A 26,543-nucleotide genomic window follows, 5' to 3' on the forward strand; every position below is an offset into this window, starting at 1 on the left:
TTTAAGAGATCAATCCTTGACAAAATAACAACCCTGAATAGCATCTAAGACATGTTTGATCCAGCAGTTCTAACATTTTGAACATAGGAGAAATCAAAGAAAAACTGGTTTGAGTTTTACAGAAAAAAAGAAAAGACAAATTAAAAACAGAAGCTCAAAACCTATTCACATTCAGACCAGTCTACAGAAATGTGACATGTTGCACTGAGAGCCATCTGTGGTAAATCTGAGTGGCATTGAGAGTGGGGGTGAAACGAACATGGATTATCTTCAGTTGTCTTGTTTATTATGTACATGATCATATAAAACCATTCTGCCAGGCAGTGTTAAGTCTGGAATTCAAACTGAATGCCTCTACGTGTCTCTACTGTCAGTGCAATCATCCATAATGACGTGAGGTCCTGTGGCAGGAGGAGCATGGCGACAGTACGGCCAGGATACTGGAGTCCATTCCAGGGACCCACCCGTACGACGAATATACGCACGCATGACTAAGTCACTGTGGAGTCATACGCACGCATGACTAAGTCACCGTGGAGTCATACACACGCATGACTAAGTCACCGTGGAGTCATACGCACGCATGACTAAGTCACTGTGGAGTCATACGCACGCATGACTAAGTCACTGTGGAGTCATACGCACGCATGACTAAGTCACCGTGGAGTCATACGCACGCATGACTAAGTCACCGTGGAGTCATACGCACGCATGACTAAGTCACCGTGGAGTCATACGCACGCATGACTAAGTCACCGTGGAGTCATACGCACGCATGACTAAGTCACTGTGGAGTCATAAGCATGACTAAGTCACTGTGGAGTCATACGCACGCATGACTAAGTCACTGTGGAGTCATACGCACGCATGACTAAGTCACTGTGGAGTCATACGCACGCATGACTAAGTCACTGTGGAGTCATACGCACGCATGACTAAGTCACTGTGGAGTCATACGCACGCATGACTAAGTCACTGTGGAGTCATACGCACGCATGACTAAGTCACTGTGGATGAAAGCATCTGAGAAATGACAGATATTCTATTATGGAATTAAACAATCGTAAAAATGGAGTGATATTCTGTGTGGATTCCAGACTAGGGCCATTTCCAAATCCATCCCTAGCCCCTCCTCTCTGGCACCTCCCTTTGCTCTGAAGGGGCTGGATAGGTGGAAGAAAAAAGGCGGAAACTCCATCCACCTATCCACCTATCCAGTTAAAAAAAAAAGACATGAATCTACAGGTACAGGTGTGTGTGTGTGCCCTTTCAGATCTACAGGGGTGCCTAGGGAAGATGGCCAATAGGTTGATTTGGAATTTAGGGTGTGTCTCAATTGTATATCCATGATTCATTGCGTCCTCTCTCATCTCCTTCTCAAAACACATAGGAAGAGAAGATCCAAGACAAGGAACCTCATATCTTGTGTTCCAATGAGTTTTGAGAAGGATGCAAGGAGAGAAGGTATGAGGAATCAAGAAAATACAATTGAGATTCACCCAGTGTGTGTGTATCAGTGGTCTTTGATCTGGTCCTCCTCCTCCAGCTTGCGTATTTCTCCCTTCAGGAAGTTGATGGTCTCTCTGCTGGCCTTCAGTCTATCCTTCAGGTCTGTGATCTCCTGACTGGTCTTCTTCTTCGCTGCTTCCAGCTTCTCCCGCGTCCGCAGCTCCAGCTCCGCAACTACAGGCACAGGAAGGGTCAGTCACCAGTGACACTGTCCACTCAGCACTGCTGTGGTGTCACTGAACAACGAGGACAAAGACATTGGGTTTTATTGGCTGCCTTTACATAGGCAGTCCAATTGTGATCTCAATGACAAAGGATCTGATCTGGCAAAAGATCAGAACTGGGCAGCCTGTGTAAACGCAGCCATGGACTTTTAATCTAAGCCCCTACTGCAGGGTTCCCCAACTGGGGACCGGCTGGCCGAATTTAGCCCACGGGTGGTTTTAATAGGCTCCCCAAGTTTTCTGAGCAATTATTTTTCATTGTTGGACATAAAAGACTAACAACACCAAGAAATCAGCTCCAAATGATTTTCATTTGGGAAAATGTGTTCAAGTATTCCCATGTATGATAGAGAGATGTGATTATATATACACATGTAAGCCAGGTTTGAAATGGTGTTTTAGTCAAATATTATATCTGTTTGGGCTTCTTTGAGGTCAATTTGCAGTCTACAAATGACTTGTAATTATGTTCCGGGCCCCCAACCAGCCCCTCAAGAAAAAAGAGAAGAGAATCTACTTGATGATGTCTGTAATTTGCATTGAAACACATTTGCCCGACGAGGGTTAAAAAAGACATGAATCTACAGGTACAGGTGTGTGTGTGTGTGTGCTCCTCACACTCCGTCTCGTGCTTATAGGCACCCAGGGTCAGTTGTCTAGAGGTACTAAATGTACAGGTCTCCTCACACTCAGTCTCGTTATAGGCTCTAAATGTACAGGTGTGTGTGTGTGTGTGCTTCACACTCAGTCTCGCACCCCCAGGGTCAGTTGTCTAGAGGTACTAAATGTACAGGGGTGTGTGTGCTCCTCACACTCAGTCTCGTGCTTATAGGCCCCCAGGGTCAGTTGTCTAGAGGAACTAAATGTACAGGTGTGTGTGTGTGTGCTCCTCACACTCAGTCTCATGCTTATAGGCCCCCAGGGTCAGTTGTCTAGAGGTACTAAATGTACAGGTGTGTGTGTGTGAGTCTCATGCTTATAGGCTCAGTTGTCTAGAGGTACTAAATGTACAGGTGTGTGTGTGTGTGTGCTCCTCACACTCAGTCTCGTGCTTATAGGCCCCCAGGGTCAGTTGTCTAGAGGTACTAAATGTACAGGTGTGTGTGTGTGCTACTCACACTCAGTCTCGTGCTTATAGGCCCCCAGGGTCAGTTGTCTAGAGGTGCTAAGGAGCTGTTGCATCATGGCTGTGGGGTCCTGGAAGATCTGAGAGAGGAACAGGAAGGACAGAGAGTTGAGACGGGGCCTCTCTGCTTTCTTTCCTCACCTTGGTTTCACTGCCTTTCTCATGTCCTCTTTGGTTCAGTTTGAAAAATAAATAAATAAAATGTCTCACCATTTCATCATAGAATTCAGAGACCACAGTCTTCTTGGGCATGGCACTGGAGTCAGACTGGAAGAGCTTCAGTAGGTGGTAGAGAGTCACCTGTAGATAGGATTAGATTAATAGATAGATAGATTAGATTAATAGATAGATTAGACAGACAGACAGACAGACAGACAGACAGACAGACAGACAGACAGACAGACAGACAGACAGACAGACAGACAGACAGACAGACATGTAACTGGGGGAATTGTATCATAAAAATAATGCAATTGTACAATGAAAATGTAGTCTCAAGTCCACTGTTATTAAACTATTGTTTTACTATTTTAATGTGTCCTAATTTAGAAAACGTATTGTATTTTTCTCACCTTCCTATTATGTTATTGTGTTAAGCACTCTGAAATTCATCCTCTGTTAAAAAAAGGTGCTATAATAATCAAGTTTGATTTGAACGAGGTCCCTAAATGACATAGTCGAGCACCGCTCACCGGCCTCTCATTGGGGTCGATGAAAAATATCTTGATGATGATCTCAAACTCTCCCCAGCCCGTCTCTGTGATCTCGTACGGAGGCTTCGTCACGACTACGACGGATCAGAAAGAGAACACCATGAGCCCTACATTCATGACAAATTACATCACTGTTAATAGGTGGATACATTACAAACTTTACCTCTGAGTGGATTCACATAACTTTCATGTAGCTTGAACTGTATTTTCTTCACATATGCAGACATATCCTGGAATATAATTGGTCAGGTCAATACTGTATTATCCAATGATCAATATCATTATCATATGAAACATTGAAGTCAACACCATCCATTTTCCAAGATGACAGTTGAGTTTACCTCGTTTCTGTATGGTTTCACGTACACAGACCATTGGTGAGTGTGTCCATCCTCCTCTCGCTTCTTTCCAAAATACCGAGCAACGTTTCCGAATACGATGGGTTTGACGATCGTAACACCCTGTGGATAACAGACAAATGATGTTTTCTGCAACATCATGTAGATCAATGATGATAATATGGTGAACCGGCTGGCAAATATAGTAAGAAGTGATGCGGTTTGTTGCCTGCCTTTCCAACCGTGTCTTCACGACAAGCACTTCACTGACACGCTTCCATAGACTTATTAAAAAGGAAATATATTATAATTAGGGAACACACTTAGTCAAATTGTCTCTTATTAACATAAAACTTATCGATCATATTATAGTTACCGGTATCAAATATTATTGACATCCATCCCCTACCTTCACTCTACCCCCGGAATCTGGTCCAAATTCAGCCATCCTTTTAAACATAGTATAGAGACTAGAAAGTGGCGTTAAACTCGTATATGTCACTATAGGACTCTTGTAGTAGTGATTTGGAACGTGTCATTTAATAAGACTGCCATTAAATCTACGAAAACAACACGATTTTACATTGTACACATTTCAAATTGCCAGCCAAACAAGCACCGGAAGTACGTTACATTGTTTGTGGTCCGATGTGAACACGGGAGCTAAAACGGTTACGGTCCTCTTGTCTAATGTTCTGCTTTGTGCCCTGTAGTAGTAAATGTATTGCAGTCATATAGACTGAATTGTGTAAACCAATTTACAATCATCAAATAGTAAAATCCTAAACTAGCAAAACATGTAATACAATGTTAAACTATGCAACATATACAAAACAACAATAATACAACGACAATGTTTGGGGTGGCAGCTAAAGAAAATACATTTTAGGAGCTTTAAAGACGGAATTATTAAGGCCCCTCGGCAATATGGTGTGTGCATTGATCAGTTTAGTGAAGTATGTAGCAAATGTCAGGCAGATCTGCTCCCGTTTGCTCTCCAATGACATGATTCAGAGGGTTTCCCGGGTAGCTGGTGAACGACCCGTTCCGAATTATTCTGCAGACTCTCTTCGAGTGAGCATGTTATACATAATCCCACAAACTGACGTCCACATCGGCTACTGAAATTAATAAAATGTGTTTCATGTGAGCCAAGGCTTCGGACAAGTTGTTTTTTTTAATAAGCATTTCTCACCAACTGGAGCCCAAAGGCCGGCAGATGGCGATATCAAGTCGTTTGCAAAAATGAAACCACCAGATTACCACCTGCCAGCCTTTCGCCAACACCAACTGCTTTACACACGGTCTTGACCAGCTATTGACTTGTTTGCGATCGTTGCAATTTGGATAAATATATCCAAAAGCCTCATATCGTAACTAATAAACAGAATAAATGGAGTCACAATGTAGTTTCGATTATTTTATTTTTTGAGAAGGCACAAGGTGGTACAAACTCAGAGAACCTACTGCCTTTATTCTTACTGCAAATAGTCTAATAAATCATATAATTAAAATAGCACTATAATCTGAAATAACACACATTGACAGTGTTTTAGTGTGCAGTGTAATAATGCAATAATCAATCCTGTCTGATTGAGACATTTATCTTGTATATTTGATAACAATTATTCATGTAAGTGTAGTTCCATCACTTTAATGATTTCCTTACTTTGCTATAACGCGAAGAGGAACATATTAAGTATATTGAATAGCAACTACTTCAGAAAATGTGCAGCCGTCATTCTTCGTGGATCTGGAACCGACGACTTACCTTCGGGTGAACGTCACGGAGCTGTAAAATAAATCAGGGCAAAAACAACTACAGCCTACTGTACAATTCAGCATTTGGTGTAAGTGTAACTATGAGTAAATTATATATAAATAAAGAAAATCAAGATCGTTGAAGTGCCTATAACTAGTTCACCCCCTTTTTATCGTGTCAATCATACATGAGAAGACAAAAACATGGTTTTAAGTTTGAGTGAATTAGACCATTACAATAGTTTCACAAAACAGAAAAACTACAGACCTCAGTGATATCCTCCGGTCTTATTCCAGCCTTCATACATTGCATTCTATTGATTAAGTGTACATTTGGTGAAGCCAAATCAGCAATGTCAGGAACAGTAACATTTGGCCTAATGGTTCACGTGGCCCGACATCAAAGACGGAGGAAACTAGTTTATTGAAACCACTCAAAACAAGACAGTGCACCTTAAAAAAAAAATCATTTTCCTGAACACGTCCGAGAGAGAAATTGATCAGGTAAAACTCTGGATCTGATTGTAAGAAGTATTTGAAGGCAATATCTAAGATGGATGCATTATTATATGTACAAAATGACAACACTAATTGAGTATGAGTAACACTTGTCGACTGCGTACATATCTACAGTATTGACGTATCAAACCAGCTCCACTCAAATATTCACCCGGTTTGAAAAGACGTTGGGGCTGGAAAGCTTTTCGTAATGATCCGCGAATAGGTAACAAAGCATTGAGAACCAGTCCATTAGCACAATAAACATGGTATACTAGCTACATAGAGCACTATGAATGCTCTGCACCATATTCAATATCTCAGTGCATTTATACAATAAAATGCAATACAAAAGTCCCACGTATAAAAAACGAAGTGTCTGTCATGCAAACTTTACCTGAAGGAGTACTTTACTAAAGTTCCATTCAATTACATTCCATGTCAAACACATTGTAAAGTCCTCAAAATGCAATTTTGTAGCTGGTGGGCAATATTGATAAAAACTTGGAGATATTTATGTGCCAATAGTTGGATGTAAAGTCTAACCAGTAAAATTAAAAAAAAAAAAACGTTTATTTGACTGAGTTGTTTCGGTGAATGATTCTAGCCACAATAACAACCTAAATATCTATCTTTAGAGTGTCAACACAAAGCAAGCAGGAGAGCACCACTAATGTCTATCAGGGCCATTTAGAAAATACATGGGAGTAGAGAGGTAGGTTTTTACTGCCTTAAAACAGGCATCAATATCAGTTATTTTAATCTGGCAGACCAGTCAGTGCACAGACCCTGAGAAGCCAGGGAAGAATTGTGCTCTCATGCTTTACAAAATGGACACCTCACTTGAATACTCTTGTTACTGTAATTCCCCATCCATTTACAACACCCAGCCCCTCAGCCTGGTCCCAGACCCCCACTAGTGTAATTCCCCATCCATTTACAACACCCAGACCCTCACTAGTGTAATTCCCCATCCATTTACAACACCCAGACCCTCACTAGTGTAATTCCCCATCCATTTACAACACCCAGACCCTCACTAGTGTAATTCCCCATCCATTTACAACACCCAGACCCTCACTAGTGTAATTCCCCATCCATTTACAACACCCAGGCCCTCACTAGTGTAATTCCCCATCCATTTACAACACCCAGACCCTCACTAGTGTAATTCCCCATCCATTTACAACACCCAGACCCTCACTAATGTAATTCCCCATCCATTTACTACACCCAGCCCCTCACTAGTGTAATTCCCCATCCATTTACAACACCCAGACCCTCACTAGTGTAATTCCCCATCCATTTACAACACCCAGCCCCTCACTAGTGTAATTCCCCATCCATTTACAACACCCAGACCCTCAGCCTGGTCCCAGAAGGGGATCCTACAAAACAGGATCAATGCATTAGCCAGCTAACTTTGATAAACAACATTTGATTTTCTGGCTCATTAAAAAAGCTGAACTTAGGTATGTGTTTTTGGTTGTGGAGTCAAGCTTCTTTCCCCCCCCCAAAAATTCAGTTATTTCAGAATATTTAAGCAAATTAGCTGGCTAACACATTGGTCCTGCTTTGTAGTATACCACTCAGGTCTGTATGCGTTTTAGCCAACCAGTCTGGCATTGTTATTGCTATTCAATGTAGACAAGACAACGAGTCAAGACTCGGCCAAAATATATACAGATCTGGGACCAGGCTACCACAATCCTCACTGGCCTAAACCAGTGAGACAAGCAACTCAATGAGAAATCAGTGCAGTACATCAGCCAGCCAATCGGAGCACAAGTTTGCAGAGAAGAGACCAATTCGGTTCACAGTAGTAGTAGTATTGTCCAGATCTGTGAAGGTTCATCTATCACTAAAATAATTCCATATAAGTCAATCATTTTGTTCTACTTGTGTCATTAACATTAGGGTAATGAACCCTTGGAATGTACTTCCTGGTAACATAAAAAAAAATGAAAATCAAGAAAAATAAAATAAAAGTTTTGCCCAAGTATAATCAAGTCCTGAATACCTCTAAAATCACTTAGCAAAAGACATGGATTTTCACTTTTGGAATTCAAAATGGCATACAGAAGTATATGGAGACTAAAAACAAACGTTTGTCAACAAGTAGCTACATTTTACGTAGAACTTTTAGAACAAACTGATAAGTCAAAGATTAAAATATCTTGTCACATGATCATTCAATGCATAAGTAGTTAACGCTAAATTCAGGCAGATTTCACTAATTCTGGGCATCGGGACAAATACAATGTTTTGGTCAACTGTGCTTCATTTGGTCAATAACAGCACAACTTTGCAACTTAAGTGAGAGTAAATTTAAAAAATAACTATTTCGTAAAATTCAACATGAATAACGTATGCAGGCAAAAATGTACACATTTAAATCATCATCAAGTGTCAAAACCCCAGTAAACAGTTTATTACAACACAGAATCTATTTTAATATTCAAAGCAGAGACATTTACAAACATTATCCTAACGAGAAAAGTAGGGAGGGGCACAAGAGGAATGAAGACGAAAAAACAACAAAAAAAACCTCCCTGTAAAAAAAAAAATCAGCTCTTAACCTGACAAAATGTACACATTATAGCAGTCAAAAGCTGTCCGTTTTGGAATAGAGCAGGCAAATGTAGTCATTTGTTATTTTCGCAAAGCTTGAAAGAAGCCTGTCAACACAGGTAGGTAATCATTTTTTCGTTCACATCAAATAAAATTTCAGTAAAATAAAAATAGCTGTTGAGTAGGTTTTTTATACCACGAGAATGATTTTAAAAGAACACTACTTATAGCCTTACACAGCTGGGAGCGATTCCCAGGTAGTCAGTCCCCTGGTAACCATGGAGACACAGACAGAGGGGGGGGGGACTAGTTGACAAGGCGATCCTGATGTAGGGCCTGCTGGTTGTGAAGAGGCGTCCTCGTCCCTGTCCTCTTCCGTAGGCTGAAATGTGTGAAAACGAAGGGTGGAGTTTGGTTTGGGGCAGCCCAACAATATACAGTTTGTTGTTTGTGTCATATCCCCTCTAAATTTTACAGCACACACACAGAGGACGCAAAACAAATACATGCAGGTACTGCTCTTTCTAATGGTAGTCAACTTGTCAAGAGAGTGAATCCACATTACAGTGAGTAAGAACAATGTAGTGCCCACAATGACTGACCCTGCTATACTGTTGAGATCTGAATTTAGAATGTATTCAAATGTGTCATGCACTTAAAGTACTCAACTCATTTCAGAGAAGGTTTACAATCAATTTGTGTGGATTGGATAAACCTGTTTCAGGGTGCTCACAGAACATTTTATAATCTAATCTGAAAGTGCATGGGCAGAAGATGGTATCTACAGAACGCTCAATCCCAACCCCTAGACCGTACGTACTTCTCAATATCTTTAGAGGATTTCACAGATGGACACAATATGGTATTAAGTCTACCTTGTCCTCTGATAGGTGGAATTCTCACATTTGCTTCCACCTATCAAATCCTCTCAGATTTTCAACAAGTCCATAAAACCAAAAAGGTGTTAGCGGCCAGTTTGGGGGAATCGGTCCCCTAGTCTGAGAGGTAACGAGGGCAATAGTTCTCCCCAAACGTTAACGCGGATTTTACCGATTGGATAGGATTTAAAAACACATAGAAATAATAAATAGAACAGACGATTCATTGACTTGAATGCAGACCCTCGTTCTAGTCATTCTACAGCTATGCGTTTAAACCTATCCGATAGGTGAAATCCAATTAGATAACATTTGGGGGGATACAACTGTGCCCGGAGCACTGGGAAAAGCAGAGGACTAACATGGTCAGATGTCCATAGAGGAATGGTATTATAACATCAGGATAAATGTAGTAAAACACACTCTTATCCCTACACACATGTATCAGTAGTCTGTAACAACTCACAAAGCCAGAGCCTGGCATGCACAGGATCAACATTACACTGACAAGTCATTGGGATGGCAAACCACATAACCATTCATTAATATTTCAGTTCATAGATCACCCCCCAGACAGTTTCCAAACTCATACACCAGGTAAAAGGAATATTCTGTACGTTTTGGTTGTCAATGACAATTTACATTATATATATATTTTTTTAACTATATAGTTAATAGCCTAGTAGTAATTATTAGTTTGAATGTTTATCAATATCATTTTTAATCAAATTGAAGCCAGGTTTTGCTCAATTAGTGAATTTACATGGTGCATAGTTGGCAATATCACGTTTAAAAAAAAGTTAATACTACCAATATTTCATTGAACAGATGACCCATCACCCTCCGCACAATCATTTCAGATCCATTGAGCATCTCAAAGGGCCCACAGCATCACCAAGACATGTTCTCAAAACACTAACAATTATAATTATAACTAATGGATTAAAGAATGTGACCAGTTGCAGTTTTTGGTACTAACTTCCTGCAGAGTCTATTTTTTGGCAGGAGACATTGAAACGAGTTTAAGGTGGTTGAACAGTGGTCAAAATGAACCTTCTTGAGATGGTGTGGACACCAATGAGTGTTTTAGGAACCACATGACGTGTAGTTTGAAGGATGAACACACCAGAGAGAGAGAGAGAGAGAGTTAAAACAGACATAGAAATACGTTATCAGGAAATCAGAGCTGCTTTCTCCTGCAAAACATCAGACACCTATAGACAAATTGGAAAAATAGCTAGTCGTTTCTTCCCTGTAAGTGGACACATATGATCCCAACGCTAAATGAAACAAATGCTGAGATCTGTGAACATAGATTGACAGGTAGTAAGCATTGATCAAAGCATTTCCTTTACCATGAAGAGAGACAAATAGGAGAACAGGTTAATAAAGTAACCTCTCTTTGTTTCCTTGTCATTTAAAAGTCATGACCAAAACTTTACTTTTTTTTTTTTTTAGATTGATTTTGTCAGTTGTATTATTAAAAGTCTTGCATTTATTTGAATAATTTAACAAAATGCTATTTCCATTTAAAAATGTGTGGGGGGAGGGGATGCAGAGAAGTTACTTAAATCAAACATGTACATTCAAAAGGAGTTATCCCATTTAATGCAAGCATGGAGTCACTACTCAGCAAACTAACCAATCCAATACAAAATAATATATATATCAGTTCCCGGAAACACAGATGTTGGGGTATACATTCAGATCACTACTGGGATTTACAAACGGCAACATTAAATTTGAGTGACCATCAACCCATTTAAAAAAATAGGACAAATACCACAATTATTTTCTTGGACTACACCATTTCAGTGAAACACCCATTGACCTTCAATTCCTACAAGATATTTGGTACCAAGGTACCATGTCAAAATTGTCTGGCTGTCTATTTCAAACTACAGCCTAAAAACAAGACAACAGACAGTAAAATCTTGAGATCCACTTCAAATAGGTTCCATTAGAAACCTAAGATATCCACGTTAACAAAATGGCTGCCATTGAACTGTGGACAATAGTGATGATTCTTTAGTCCTCATTGAAATAGCAGATAAGTACTGTACCTGCATTGACTGATATTATCAGCATCTTTTCAAGTACTGTACCTCTGGCAAAAATAGTTTATGGTTTTCTTATTCGTTTACAGGATCAGCACATTGTGAAGCCCAGTATTAAGGGAAGAATAGTAATCAAATTGACCTCAAATTTACACGCAAATAGACATTGCTAGGGCCCTATAAGATCAATTGAAAATTTTCCCCCTGCCCAATTCCGTGTGTGTGTGTGTGTGTGTGTGTGTGTGTGTGTGTGTGTGTGTGTGTGTGTGTGTGTGTGTGTGTGCATGTGTGTGTGTATATATATATATATATATATATCAAATAAAAACATTGGATTTTCTAAGTGCACAACAGTGTTTAAACAGGAGACCAGAAATTAAATTTTTGGGTCTTTAATTCAACTGTGCACCAGTGAGCGTCACTGTTTGGTGAGTGTTGTTTCTGCAGCACTCAGGTGATTGCAGAGTTCGCTAAACAAATGGCCAGTGGATTTATGCAAATTTATGCAAATAATCCAAGTAAATATTAACTACAGAGAAGCCTGTGTTTAACTGAGAATGTTTTTGGGGAAAACCTTTCCATCTACCAGAAGACTGTCGTCGTTATTATAAGCATCGTCGCTAACGGATTAAAGTGGTGGACAGTCGCGGACAGACATTGACGTTTCCTCTCCAGAATGTTAAAGAACAATAAGACTCACTGATGCATTTCATTCATATTTTATGATGATCTTGGACACATTTAGGCGACGCCCCAAACCGCCCCGACGCACCTGGGCGACGCGCCCCGACGCACCTGGGCGACGCCCCACCAACCCCGACGCACCTGGGCGACGCCCCACCAGCCCCGACGCACCTGGGCGACGCCCCACCAGCCCCGACGCACCTGGGCGACGCCCCACCAGCCCCGACGCACCTGGGCGACGCCCCACCAGCCCCGACGCACCTGGGCGACGCCCCACCAGCCCCGCACGCACCTGACGCATCTAGGCGACGCCCCACCAGCCCCGACGCATCTAGGCGACGCCCCACCAGCCCCGACGCATCTGGGCGACGCCCCACCAGCCCCGACGCATCTGGGCGACGCCCCACTAACATGATTGAATATTGATTCATTCCTTTTTAATGTCTGGATTCTGTGGTTCTGTCCACATTCTCCACAACGTGGATTTTATAGGGCCCTACACTGCCATGAGGTATGTATATATAATATATAACCCCATGTCACCATCAAGGTACACGAAATGGAGCAAAAACCTGAGCCATAATTTTTTGGAAAATCAATCCTTCAATGTTATGGAAAAAACGCAAAAAAATAAATAAAAAAATGACACATACAGAACCGATGTGCAAAAGGTGAAACCCGTGTTAATCTCATGTTAACAGCACCGAAAGCAGTAGCAACACTCAAAATGGTCTGCTGTACAAAAACCGGGGCTTCAGAGTGAAGACCAACTATGCTGCAGGAGACATAGCGGGCTCGTTACCGAGTTACCACATTCCTGTCGACTGTTTTTTTATTTTACCTTTATTTAACCAGGCAAGTCAGTTAAGAACACATTCTTATTTTCAATGACGGCCTGGGAACAGTGGGTTAACTGCCTGTTCAGGGGCAGAACGACAGATTTGTACCTTGTCAGCGCAGGGATTCGAACTTGCAACCTTTCGGTTACTAGTCCAAAGCTCTAACCACTAGGCTACCCTGCCACCCCGGGCGTATGACCAGATAACTATTTGCCTAAAAATTAATATAGACAAAACATTTTACCAGCTTGATATTAATGCCATTAATTATACAAAAAACATTAACAAAAATTATTTTTCTTCAAGACCATCAATTTCAGCGTGAGAAAAATACAAATATGGCACAGATGTGTCAAGTTCACAGACGATATACCAAAATCCTTTCATTATTTAACCCCCAAAACCACACTTTGGCTTATATTAGAGAACTGAGAGTAGTTTTAAAATAGTTAGAATAGACATTTCAATTTGCATGTAACCATTACTTCAGGTTAGCAAGAGTCAGAACCACCTACAGTTTTGTTCATCATTTGGTGGCCTACAAAACAACTCATACAAACAACCCCTTAAGTTGTACCGTCACAGAGTTCAACCTTGACAACTGCAAAATGTAGACTAATCATTTCTTGGCACATTGTGGCATCAGGTGTCAAAGAAAACCCTTCAATAAACAATTGGTGTATTTTTACAACCTTTCACAGGTGTTGATCATTTGTCATAAAGTACTTTTTCAACTTAAAGAGATTTAAAACATTTTCAAGCTCAGCAGGGCTTCCATATAAAATGTCCCCTACAACACACACTCATGCAGTAGAAGCCTGACGACACAGTCAATGTTCAAAGTATGAAAGTTAAAACAGTCCAAACCTACAACAAGTTTCAGACAAATAATATATATTTACACACATGGCAGCAATGAGTCAGTTCTGGTCAAGACTACAATAATGACCGATGGAACAATGCCTTTACCTACCACCTCTACCTACCGTCGGGCTCCGCAGGGAGCGTCATGTCCCGCTCGGGGCCTCTTGTTCTGGGCCGTAGCGACCTGGCCCCTGGCCTGCATTAAGCTGAGGGAGAAGAGTGGTGACATGGTTACGGGTAAGGAGTTTGAATGGGAATACACACCTCCGCTAACGATGTCGGTACTCCCTCTCACGGTCTCTTTCACGTTCTCGTTCTCTGTCCCCGCGGTGCCGTTCTCTCTCCCGGCTGCGTTCGCGGTAGTAGTCCTCGTGGCGGTCGCGGCTACGGGACTTGTGGCGCCGGCTCTTCTCCCGGGACCGGCTGTGGTCACGCTCCCTCGACCTCTCGCGTCTTTTAGGGGCAGAACTTACATTCATACATCAAACTCTTAACCAACCGCCAAAGCAGGTCTGTCCATTGGCCAAAACCATCAATAATTTCATAAACAATGACGTCACCAATACAACTGTCAGTAACACTTTGATCCGTCAATCAATTACATTTGAGACAATATTACCCAGACTGTTTTATAATAAGTGCATTAAAGTGCATTCAACTAAAGTTGGTAAAACACATCACAGCCATTCCCAGCCAATAAGAACAGAACAGTACAGGAATACAAGCACAATGACTAGCAGGTACCGAACACCATCCTGAATTATCAGACACCTTCAGTCACTGCTCTCAGTTGTCTGTTATAACAACCGGGGCTGAAGTCAAATCGGTTCATTCCCTTATAATTCCAGTCAATTCAGAAAGTAAACCATATTAAAACTCAAGAAGAATTTGAATTACTGTGTGCTCCCTGAATTGAAATGGAACTGACCCCCTGACCCCCCCCCCCCCCTGCTCCCCTGACCCCCCTGCTCCCTGAATTGAAATGGAACTGACCCCCCCCCCGAATTGAAATGGAACTGACCCCCGCCCCCCCCCTGCTCCCTGAATTGAAATGGAACTGACCCCCCCCCTCCGAATTGAAATGGAACTGACCCCGCCCCCCTGCTCCCTGACCCCCCGCCCCCCCCGCTCCCTGAATTGAAATGGAACTGACCCCCCGAATTGAAATGGAACTGACCCCCCCCCCCCCTCCCTGAATTGAAATGTAACCCCCCGAACCCCCCCCCCCCCCCCGAATTGAAATGTAACCCCCCCAACAGGAACCACAGGAGAACGAGGAAGAGGTTGTATTTACCTGGAGGCGGAGCCGTAGGACTTGTTCTCGATGCCGTGGAGACAGTCCTGTAGAGAGCTGATGAGAACCTTGCAGCGGTCGTCAGCAGACACCTTGGACTGCTTGATCAGAGAGATGGCTGTCACCAGAGTCTCTATGGCACTGCCATAGTCAGCTGACGGAGAGAGGGAGACATTAACATCACACCGCTCAGGCACTTAGATAAGGGGCACTTGTGAAAGTACGCAATACAATCTACAAGCAGCACATAGATAAAAATGTGTGTGTATTCAGCCCCACGGTAGAGTGTGTTGTAGTATTTGTGAGGTGTGTGTGTGTGTGTGTGTGTGTGTGTGTGTGTTTAGGGCATGATCCATACCAGCGCTAGCATCTGACACCGCCCTAGAGATGGCACTACTGGAGATGGCTCGGTTCCGGTTCATGATCTCCTCAAACTCTGCCTCGCTCAGCGGTGTCCGCGCCGACTCCATTTCCCTGGGACAGAGACAAGCAGGAAGGAGACAGCGTCAATATATTTTTCAAGTCGTCAAACTCAACAAACTCAGAACCACTAGATACAGGAAAGAGGACGTTTTAGAGGAAGGAAAAGCTATTTTTTTTTTTAGGTCTTTCCTAACTCCTCGCCTTCTCAAAAGTCATTGGAGGAGAAGGTCAGAGGGGAGGGCCCGTGACTGTTCTCCGCCAATGAATTTTGCGAGGTCGGGTGAAAATCGAGAAATTGATCAAGAGCAAGAGAGATTGAAAAAACAGAGGGGTGAGACAATCAGATGAGTCAAGGAACACAGTTAATGGACAGCTAAAACTACACAGCAGACGCAAACCACGTTATCCAAGCCCGTGGGAATTAACACCAGTGATAACTAGCTAATCTAAGGAAACACACAAAACACACCACACAGTTTACTATCGCTTATCAAAAATCATAGCTCGGCCAATGCATCAACCACAACAAGCATCCACTCTCAAAATTCAACAAAGCCAGGCACCAGGTCATTACAGGGGAAGCTAGTTCCTAATGTTGGTTCAGCAGGGTCTGGCAGTATTTCTACTAACCCTGGGTCACTCGCATTGTGCAAGTGCTGGCCGCCATTTTTCAGATCGACCAAACCCTCGTTAATCCAGGGTTCTGGGCAGCCGCGGGGCAGGGGGCCCTGAGGTCAAACTCACAGATTAGCGGGGGACGCTGGTTACTGTAGGCAGCCAGAGGAGGGAGGGAGGGAGGGAAGGGTGGATGGATGGAGGAAGGGAGATTCAGGACGGTCACTAAAGAAACCACGCTTCGTAGTCAAAATACTAAAGTAAAAAGAAGACCCCCCCGCTTTAAAAGACGCCCACACACAAACATAAAACGATGGCGGACAGTTGCTAAGGGACCCTGACAGTGCTAGAAAACAAGGTTTTGGATGATGTCCTGGTGTTGCTTCTACCACAGCTGTTCTACATACTGAAATAAACTCAAGACTAAAACTGGCAGTATTTGTCATTCAATTAGATCAGTTTTCTTCCAACACGAACCATCATCTAGAGTAGAGTAAAGGAGGTTGGAACAGAACCAAAGAAGAAGAGGGGAAACTGACTTTCTGTAGAACTGGCAGTACGTGACGTCATGATCCTGTTGGGTTTTATTACCTGCCGGCGGGGCCAAAGTCTCCCCGGTCATACGGAGGTGGCCGTCCATAGGGGTCGTTGGGCCCGTTGGGGCCCCTGCCGTCTCCTCCAGGAGGGCCCCCCATGTTGTTAGGACCCCCAGGAGGAGGGAAGAACGCTGGGTTGACATGGGGAGCCGGTGGGGGGCCTCCAGGTCGGGGCCCGGTCATGTGTGGTGGGGGAGCGAGGGCCAGAGGTGGTCCAAGGGGCCCGGGGGGGCGAGGAGGGAAATGACCCGGTGGTGGAGGGCCCTGTTGGGGGGGTGGGGGGCCAGGAGGAGGGCCGAAGCCGTGTGGGGGAGGGCCAGGGGGGAGAGGACCCATGGGGGGCTGGCCGAACTGGCCGGGGAACATGACCGGGGGTGGGGGGCGGTCGCCACGGTTGGGGGGGCCTTGCATGGGAGGGGGGAGGCCCTGTCCTGGGGGAGGGGGGCCTAGGGGTCCAGGGGGACCTAGTGGGCCAGGAGGGGGTCGAGGTGGGCCCTGCATACCACCTGGAACACAGAAACACAAAACAGAACCTTCTTGAGTTTGGATTCACTGCCAACTGTTTGAAAGCAAATTAAAGCATTGTGGTGACCCAGCGTCAGTAGACGGCGCCGAGACGTTCCCAGCGTCAGTAGACGGCGCCGAGACGTTCCCAGCGTCAGTAGACGGCACACCGAGCAGTTCTTGGAATCCAGAGACCACGAACAGGGAACTCAAGTACTGCAGAAAATGTCTTCGCTTGGGTTTGATGACTTCTGGATAGGGATTGTGACATTTTAAGTTGCATGACGTGTTGGTGAGAAGATATGGAAAATGCGTGAATGTTGAATGTCCTGAATGTTTAAGTCACTGCCTTGGAGGCCACCTTGACTTAGTGGGATGAAATTTAAAGCTGAGAAGGCAACACAGCGAAGGACTCAAACAAAAGCCGTGAATACTGACGTTGTACATCGTGAAGGACCACATTCACATCTCTGTTTGACACAAGGGGCGGGCTGCATCAACTCTTAAACTGGGTTAAATCATCTTGTTGCACCACATTTTAAACCTAGTTTTAAATTAAATCCTAGTTAAATTAAATCCTAATTAAATTTCATCCTAGTTTTAAATTTAATCCTAGTTAAATTAATCCTAGTTAAATTAAATCCTTCCTCTAATCTATGTTCACTGAGTTCCTCAGAGAATAATTAGTTGTTGAATTTTATAATAATTAACTCATTATCAATAGGCTATGTACCTTCCCAATTTGTACAACAATTGAATTGGGGCTTGTGATATGCACCGCCTTGGTACGAATGATGATGTTCTGGAACCTGCTGTAACGGGCCTGATAACAGTAACATTGCAGTGAAGTAGCATTAATGTTTATTTTAACATGCATTATAGGTATTGATATTATTCACCAGTTATTTATGCTTCCTAAATATTGGTGGGTGGAGTTGTCCATCGTCATAATAGGAGTTGTGGAGAGGGGCAAACTGCTGGGGAATCGTCTCGCATATCTTCTGGTTGATCGGAGACCCCGCCCCCTGGTCTGAAACAGACCCCGCCCCCTGGTCTGAAATAGACCCCGCCCCCTGGTCTGAAATAGACCCCGCCCCCTGGTCTGAAATAGACCCCGCCCCCTGGTCTGAAATAGACCCCGCCCCCTGGTCTGAAATAGACCCCGCATCGTCCGAGATGAATTATAAACCTAGATTAGCTCTAATCTGAGATTAATTATAAACCTAGTTTTGCTCTAATCCGAGATTAATTATAAACCTAGATTAGCTCTAATCCGAGATGAATTATAAACCTAGATTAGCTCTAATCCGAGATTAATTTAAACCATGTTGGTGCAACCCACTCTAGGCGTCCTGTGAATTAAAATTCAAGATTGCGCGAGATTATAGATTTTGCAAGCTATTAGCAACGAAAACCAAGAACCAGTTGGCCGAGTATCAGGACCGACAGGCCTGGATGGCTGGAAAGACCATCTTGGTATGGAGCAGGCAGGACTGACTGGTCTGGATGGTAAGAGGTCAGCCATCCAAGACACCCCTTCTATACTCATTGTGTTGTCTAGCTTCCAAGAGTGCTGGACAGCCAATAGAAACAGAACAAGCAACAGAGCATATAAAGATTGACAGTTAAGACAGAATGATCAATAACCCAGGACTTAAAGTGTGGGGGGGAGAAGAAGCTTGGTCAGTCAGTCAGCCCAGGACTCCATAGACAGACCTTAATAGGCCTTAATAAAAAAGAACATGTAAACAAGGGGTAGAGGGGGGGGGGGGGGATTCATTCTTATGTAATACATTAGCACTGTGAAGGGTTGCAAAAATCCAAAACATTACCAAAACTCCCATAAATTCCAGGTTGGAGGATTCCATTGTAGCAAATTCCCTGAGAATTACATAAATCCTCCAACTGGGATTTCTGGAAAATCTGGGATTTTTGGGAAGATTTGGGGAAGATTTGCCAAGCCTAGAACTGTTGTCAACAGGAGTCGAGGCATTTCACCTCTGGGTCGCCAATTCCCATCACGTCCCGGCGGGAAGCAATTGAAATTCATATCCATCAGGTGGCCTTCTTGGTGTCTATGGTTAATGAGTTCAGGTGGCCTCATCCCCGACCCTAGTGGGAGGAAAAACACAATCACAACCAGGCTGTGACCACACTGGCCATCCGGCCAATGGCAGAAGCGCAGCTAGCAACACAGGAAGAAGTTGCCAAAACAGAAAATTAATTGTGTTTTTTAAATTATTATTATAATTATTATCTGAGGGGGGCAAAGACGGGGCAAACTGGATAAAACAAAATGTTGAATAATACCACCCCCACCCCCAACAAAATCCAGGTACTTCACTCAACTTCTGAAAGCAAGGGGACAGAGAACAGGAGTCAGAATGTAATGAAACAGACTAAATGTGTAGAGATGGTAGTTCGGTGCTTTCCAATCCTGTCCACATGTGGTCACATGGAAGACAAGATAATACCCAGACAGGAGGAGCCATCTTCAGTTCAGTCCATGCAGTGCATAACACCAACAGCACTGGCCTGTTTGTCAGTGGAAGATCCATTCACACTGCTTACAGCAGAAACAGTACACCAGAAAGGAAGCCATTTCATTGGTTGTAATCAGGGCCCGGTTTAAATTTAACCAATTAAAACAGGCTTCCTTTCAGTACTGTTTTTCAGGGTATCTGCAGGTTCCATTTAGTTGAATTGAAGACTAACAACCTTTTTTTAACTCCACTTTGAACGCAATTTAATAGTTATTTTGAGGTCTGCCACAGCTGCTAATATTCCCCTTCAGAAATGAGCCCATGATGGTAAAAGTAGTCTTTTGGGACTGGCTGTTATTCCAGTGTCAAGATAAACACAGAATAAGTTAGCCATTTAATCAGGGAACACATGATGAAAATACAACCATGTGCAACATGTCAAAATAGGACCCAGAATAAATCAGATATATATATTTGGATCTTTAGAGTTGAATTAACCTGAATGTTTTTTGTACCCATTGGCCTAGGGGGCTTAGGCTATTCACCACCTGAGTTAGTAGGAACTCTAAACACATTAGCTAGATCGCCAACTCTAAAGTTGATATTGCTGTTAGAAAGCCATGCAATTGATTTAACAGTAAATGTAACGTCCTACAAAAACACTCCATTGGTAGACCTATATAAGCTACTTGTATCCACCGTGAATGGCCCACTCCGGTCCATTCCGCTGTGACATCATCTCAATGACATACTCTGTAAAGTGGTGTTATTGGCCCACTCCGCTGTGACATCATCTCAATGACATACTCTGTAAAGTGGTGTTATTGGCCCACTCCGCTGTGACATCATCTCAATGACACTCTGTAAAGTGGTGTTATTGGCCCACTCCGCTGTGACATCATCTCAAATGGCATACTCTGTAAAGTGGTGTTATTGGCCCACTCCGGTCCATTCCGCTGTGACATCATCTCAATAACATACTCTGTGAAGTGGTGTTATTTCATCTATATTGACAGTTGAGAAATAAATTGTTACACTCACAATAACCTGAGGCGGTCCTATTTTTAAATCATTGCATCTGTATGGGCTAATAGGAGTACGGCCTAATGTTCAAAACATTTTAGATCAAAAAATATATCATAAAATAGCTAAATTAATCCTTGGTAATACCTTCTTAAAACAACTTCATATAGTTAAGTAGATCCCCCCCAGTTTAGACTGGGATTAGACTGTTTAGTTCAAACAATAAGGAGTTAAATGTTATAGGACAGACAAGTTAGAACAAACTTCCTTTAGAGTTCGGGGGTCTGCTACTATCTATTGTTCATGTAGTGAATCCTATTCAATGTGTTTGCATTAAACTAATAGCAGTAAGGCCAACAAAAAAAATGTTAATCCAATAAAAATGCTGCTAAATATCTTGATACTTCAAGGGGTCTTAAAATTCAAAAGCAAATACACTGAACTAAAATATAAAACACAACAGGTAAATTGTAGGTCCCATGTTGAATAAACAAAAATAAATATTAAAGGTAACATTTCTCTCAAATGTTTTCCAAATTTGTTTCCATCCCTGTTAGTGAGCATTTCTTGTTTTCCAAGATAATCCATCCACTGGACAGGTGTGGCATATCAAGAAACTGATTAAACAGCATGATCATAACACAGGTGCACCTTGTGCCCGGGTGACAATAAAAAGGCCATTAAAACACAATGCCACAGATGTCTCAAGTTGAGGAAGTGCACAATTGGCATGCTGACTGCATTAATGTCCACTGAGCCGGTATAAAATTGAAAGGTAATATTTTTAAGCCACCTTCAACAAATCATTTTAGAGAATTTGGCAAACAATTCCATATAGCCTCACAACCACAGAACACATGTTTGGCTTTGTGAGGTAAGTCCATTTAAAAACATGTGTTGGAACAGATTGCCCCATGTTGGCGGTGGGTTATGGTATGGGCAGGCATAAGCTATGCACAACAAACACAATAGCATTTTAAAATCGATGGCAATTTGAATGCAGAGATAACATGGCAAGATCCCGAGGCGCATTTTGTTTAGGTATCTGTTAACCAACGGATACCCAATCATGTGAAATCCATAGACTACGGCCTAATTTATATACTTCAATTGACCGATTTCCTTATATGAACTGTAACTCGGTATAAAACTGAAATTCTTATTTTTGTTCAGTAGAGTCAAATTATCCTTGGTATGACCTCCTTAAAACAATTCCATATAGCCTCGTTGAACCCCAGCCCACAGCTTAAACAGGGCTTTGGCTTATGGGTTAACAATAAGTCCATTTAAAAACATGTGGTTGGATAGCTCTCTCCAACGTCTGGAAAGTGGCCTCCAGTATTATTTGACGTGCCGCGTGTCAGCAATTAAGCAGTAGCACAATGTAACATTAAGCAGTAGCACAATGTAACATTAAGCAGTAGCACAATATAACATTAAGCAGTAGCACAATATAACATTAAGCAGTAGCACAATATAACATTAAGCAGTAGCACAATATAACATTAGGCAGTAGCACAATATAACATTAGGCAGTAGCACAATATAACATTAGGCAGTAGCACAATATAACATTAGGCAGTAGCACAATATAACATTAGGCAGTAGCACAATATAACATTAGGCAGTAGCACAATATAACATTAGGCAGTAGCACAATGTAACATTAAGCAGTAGCACAATGTAACATTAAGCAGTAGCACAATGTAGTCATCCCCGTCACATTTTTTTAAGACCTTTGAAAACTGAATTTAAGATACTTTAAGACTTACAAAATCAATTTTAAGACATACTTTTAAAGAACCAGCAGACACCCTGGTTTTAGCCGAGAGCCGTGTGAACGGACCGACCCGACTGCTGGAGTGGGAAGAGTACTCACCTGGGAAGTGTGGCGGGGGCCCTCCGGGGCCGATGGGCCCAGGGAAGCGGTCTCCTCCAGGGCCAGGAGGCCCGGGGAAGCGGCCTCGGCCCCTACCCATGCCCATGGGGAAGCCACCACGGGGGCCCATGGTGGGGGGTCCCGCCTTCCCATCTCCGGACATCTGCCCACCCGATGTACCTGGGCATAAAGGGAAAGAAGAGGGCAGAGAGAACATTCAAATCCCCAACTCACATTGTGCTCACTCAATTAGGTAGTTCTGGATGCTAAAAAAACTCTAATTACTTCACTAAATCAATGTATTTATTCAAATAAATGTAGTTATTAATCAAATGTATAAAATATTTGTATAGAATTTCTGCATTGACAGAGGAGGCAGACTCAAGCCCCAAATACTTGGGTCTGCTTCAGTGTATTTGGGTCATCCCAGGTTATCAGACCTACCTTGTCATTAAACCGCGCAGAAAAACCAGATAACCCATTTATAATTATTATTCTATAACTCTAATTGCCCATGCCCGTGTGGAGGCACGCAGGTTCACCTACTTTTCCGAGACTGCATCTCGAACTGGCTGAGGGACTGTTTGTTGCAGGGGGTAACAATGGGGTTCTGTCCGTGGAGCTCCCGTTTAGCCAGCAGGTCCAGTAGCTTCCTAGAGGACGTGTCTGAGCCCACACACACCAGGGCAAACCTAATGGGACACACCAGGGCATAACGGGACCCAGTCACCACCTCTTTCTTTCCTTCTGGCTTTTATTTGGGTATTTCTTTTCTGTTTTTCTCTTTAAAATAATTGAATAAATGAAGATCAGAGTACAACTACCTGTGTGTAGTTCAAAGGTATTAGGATAGTCAACCACAAAAAACAAAAAACACTGTCTGTTGAGAGTGTCAGTGTGTAATATGAGGGATCATGGAAGGCAAGGAGAAAGCTCACCCTTTACTCTGGCCGTTGGCTCTGTTCTCAAAGAACTTGATCTCCAGCAGATCCTTAATGCCTATCGATCCAATGGCGTCTGTCAAATCTTCGTCTGTTGTCCACTGGAAAGGGGAGGCATTTTTTTAGTTTTTACATCCAAGACCCATTACATAATTGATGCACATTAAGGGCTAGTTTCCCTGACCCCGACTAAGCCCATCTCTGGACTAAAAAAAAACACTTCCAATGGAGATCCTCAAAGACCCACTGAGCACGCGTTTTATCTCCAGAAATAAGCTTAATCTGGATCTGAGTAACTGGCCCGTTTATATTCAACTTTGTTATTCAGCAGACGCTCTAATCCAAACCCATGACCTACCCATGTGAGATTGCCTATGTACAGGGCGATCCGCTTGCCAGTGTACGTGTAAACCACGTTGGGCGGGGTGCTCTTGTTCCCCTCGGAGCCAGCAGGTGGGGGTAGGTTGTCCAGGTAGTCCCGGTCCTCAGGTGCGTCTCCGTTATTATTGGCCGAAGGAGAGATAACATCGTCATACAAGTCTATCTGGTCATGGGCAGGGTAGTCTGATTCCTGTGGGGAAATAGAACACAATAGGTCAGCCTTACATCACAGTCAGTCAATCAATAGTTGTGCTCCAGAATGTCTTTAAAACTCTTGAGATTGTTTCTTCGTGTCAATGTTGGGTCCTACAGATGATATCGACAAAGACGATCTGGAACGAGCCCGGACAACATGCTTTGACACGTGTGACGGTCAGAGAGCAGAATGAAGTCTTAGCTGTTTTGCAGTTAAAACGATGTGTGACATTCAGGACATGAAATACAAAAGATGCAGACATTATTGCACATCTGAATAGGGAAACAATGTGAGCCATATTATCTAGCCAACATTGCAACAGTAACAGTTTGTTGCCTAGAGCTGGTTGTATTTTCAGTCCAACAGTATAATATTTTGGACAGTCCCCGTGCTAATGAGTTCCTAACAAACACTTGCGGGTACTTTGCTTTGAGTCAACAAAACATAATTTGAATAAGTAAAACATCCAAATGAGTGTTTGCAATATGCAGATTTGTTCGGTACAAATGGACTACTGCTCTGGAGATTATGACTTTTAACGTTTTTGGAAATATCCCTTTAAAGTGCAGCTGCACATTGAAAAAGTATGTCCCACCCTCAGCATACACAACATTTCAGTCTACACACACTGCATCAGAGTGCAGTTGGCAATCTTTGCAGAAAGCTGATATGCAAAACCATAGAGATATCTGCATTTTTTGTGTGAAAACTGTGTCAAATATCCTCCACGTAAATGAACAAATCAGTCCTATGTGATTAATCAATGAGAATCAAACTCATCTCAAAACGAATAGCGTTTCCATCTTAAATATTCTTGAACTGCACTGCTGGGTTATGGGCTTGTACGTAAGCATTTCACGAGTCTACAATTGTTGTATTCGGCGCAAGTGACAAATACAGTATGATTTGAATAGCATTTCCATTTGGCATTAAAAATGCAGTAAATAAACAAAAATATCAGATTTAGAAAGGCAGTTGATAAAAAAAATAACAAAACCATTCATGTTTGTGCAACATGGTATCTTGAAAACGTTTTTTTGCTTTGAGAAAAATTAAAAGATTAACATCAACATAACAGCTAACTTCAGCCTAGCCAGCAAGCAGGGGGAGTGACGCCGAGAGCGCAACAACCTTTTAAACAATCGCCGACCGGAGGGAAACTACACTTTCATTTTTTTTTAAATATAATTAAACTCGTTATTAGCACAGTCCCTACTGTTTTATACTATTAGCCAAACAGTTACACGGTAAAGTGTAACTAGGTAGTTGAATACCAATATAATGTTAGCGCACGACGACAAACCAGGCCACGGTGTTTTTGTGTTGCGGAGGCCTTCCCCGCCACTTCGCCTCCGGTACAACACTGTCGTTAACAATGGAACGACCACGTTGGCTTGCAAAGTGAAACATATTTACCTTTCAAAATCTATACATTAGCCAACAAACATAAAACTAAGGAGGGACACAACATCCACGTTACTATTTAAAAAAATAAATATTTGACAAGTCATTGCGTAGTTGCAATTCGAAAACACTGCGACGAACACAGGCAACGCTTTGCAGGTCTCATCGGACGCCAGATAACTCGGTTTAACTTTCAAAAAGCATTTTAGCAAATCAAAATCATAGGGCAAACCAAAAATATGTATATAACCGTGCAGGATTTAAACAAATGTAACGGTTTGCATACCTGGTTGAAATCCTCTTCAACATCGGCGTAGATGTCGATGTGATCAACTCCGTCAGCCATTTTCCAGACCACCTCCTCCACCGATCGACCTGAACAAGACAAAATGCAAACAGGAAAGCAGAAAACGTCACATCTGGGGCCAATAATCCTAGTTATCACATTTTCTATTAAAAACATTGCCAAACTGTTTGAATTGACAGTGGTGTTTTGTTTTGGGGTACATGTAACTGTGTACATTATGTATAAACATGAGGTTTATGCTTATTTTGTCAAAATGTTATCTTATTCACTGGTTTATTGAAGATCAATTCTTATTACTCATACACTGAGTATAATAGATTACTGTATAAAAAATAGTATTTAAAATAATTTATTCTGCATTGATTTGAGGAGAAGAGAGGGGTGTGCAGTGAATTCGCACAATCTGCACAATACGCTCTAAATTAGGTGGATTTG

The 26,543-nt window shown here is 42.5% G+C and overlaps 2 protein-coding genes across 5 annotated transcripts; both read right to left on the minus strand.

Annotated features, from left to right (window-relative positions):
- Positions 1-1,270: 1,270 nt before the first annotated feature.
- On the minus strand, positions 1,271-4,540 carry yeats4 (YEATS domain containing 4). Its single transcript, XM_064964270.1, has 7 exons — positions 4,320-4,540; positions 3,914-4,033; positions 3,736-3,802; positions 3,552-3,646; positions 3,070-3,159; positions 2,852-2,939; positions 1,271-1,683 (listed from the first exon to the last, which is right to left on the minus strand). The coding sequence occupies exons 1-7, from the start codon at positions 4,368-4,370 to the stop codon at positions 1,514-1,516; spliced, it is 681 nt and encodes a 226-aa protein (XP_064820342.1). The 5' UTR covers positions 4,371-4,540; the 3' UTR covers positions 1,271-1,513.
- A 4,031-nt stretch (positions 4,541-8,571) lies between these two features.
- On the minus strand, positions 8,572-26,197 carry cpsf6 (cleavage and polyadenylation specific factor 6). Of its 4 annotated transcripts, none has more exons than XM_064964268.1 (11): positions 26,088-26,196; positions 24,179-24,391; positions 23,818-23,921; positions 23,426-23,571; positions 22,880-23,059; positions 19,493-19,606; positions 16,986-17,496; positions 15,715-15,830; positions 15,357-15,510; positions 14,327-14,515; positions 8,572-9,122 (listed from the first exon to the last, which is right to left on the minus strand). In XM_064964268.1, exons 1-10 carry the CDS (start codon positions 26,145-26,147, stop codon positions 14,332-14,334), a joined length of 1,782 nt encoding a protein of 593 aa, XP_064820340.1. In that variant the 5' UTR covers positions 26,148-26,196; the 3' UTR covers positions 8,572-9,122; positions 14,327-14,331. The 4 variants fall into 4 exon arrangements, with proteins under 4 accessions (XP_064820340.1, XP_064820339.1, XP_064820338.1 ...); XM_064964267.1 differs by having other exon boundaries at positions 22,880-23,064; positions 23,425-23,571; XM_064964266.1 differs by having other exon boundaries at positions 14,327-14,530; positions 22,880-23,064; positions 23,425-23,571.
- Positions 26,198-26,543: the final 346 nt, after the last annotated feature.

The sequence above is a fragment of the Oncorhynchus masou genome, unplaced genomic scaffold (assembly GCF_036934945.1).
Source record: "Oncorhynchus masou masou isolate Uvic2021 unplaced genomic scaffold, UVic_Omas_1.1 unplaced_scaffold_942, whole genome shotgun sequence".
Lineage (NCBI taxonomy): Eukaryota > Metazoa > Chordata > Actinopteri > Salmoniformes > Salmonidae > Oncorhynchus > Oncorhynchus masou.

Bases quoted from the DNA above. Each gene is read 5' to 3' on its own strand.
- yeats4 (XM_064964270.1), bottom strand. From the start codon at position 4,370: ATGTTTAAAAGGATGGCTGAATTTGGACCAGATTCCGGGGGTAGAGTG. The intron at 3,647-3,735 runs GTAAAGTTTGTA...GATCCGTCGTAG, and splicing joins TTATGTGAATCCACTCAGAG to TCGTGACGAAGCCTCCGTAC. The intron at 1,684-2,851 runs GTGAGTAGCACA...CTGTGCCTGTAG, and splicing joins CTATAAGCACGAGACTGAGT to TTGCGGAGCTGGAGCTGCGG.
- cpsf6 (XM_064964266.1), bottom strand. From the start codon at position 26,147: ATGGCTGACGGAGTTGATCACATCGACATCTACGCCGATGTTGAAGAG. The intron at 23,572-23,817 runs GTGAGCTTTCTC...GTGTCCCATTAG, and splicing joins GCCAACGGCCAGAGTAAAGG to GTTTGCCCTGGTGTGTGTGG. The intron at 19,607-22,879 runs GTGAGTACTCTT...TCCTCCCACTAG, and splicing joins GCCCCCGCCACACTTCCCAG to GGTCGGGGATGAGGCCACCT.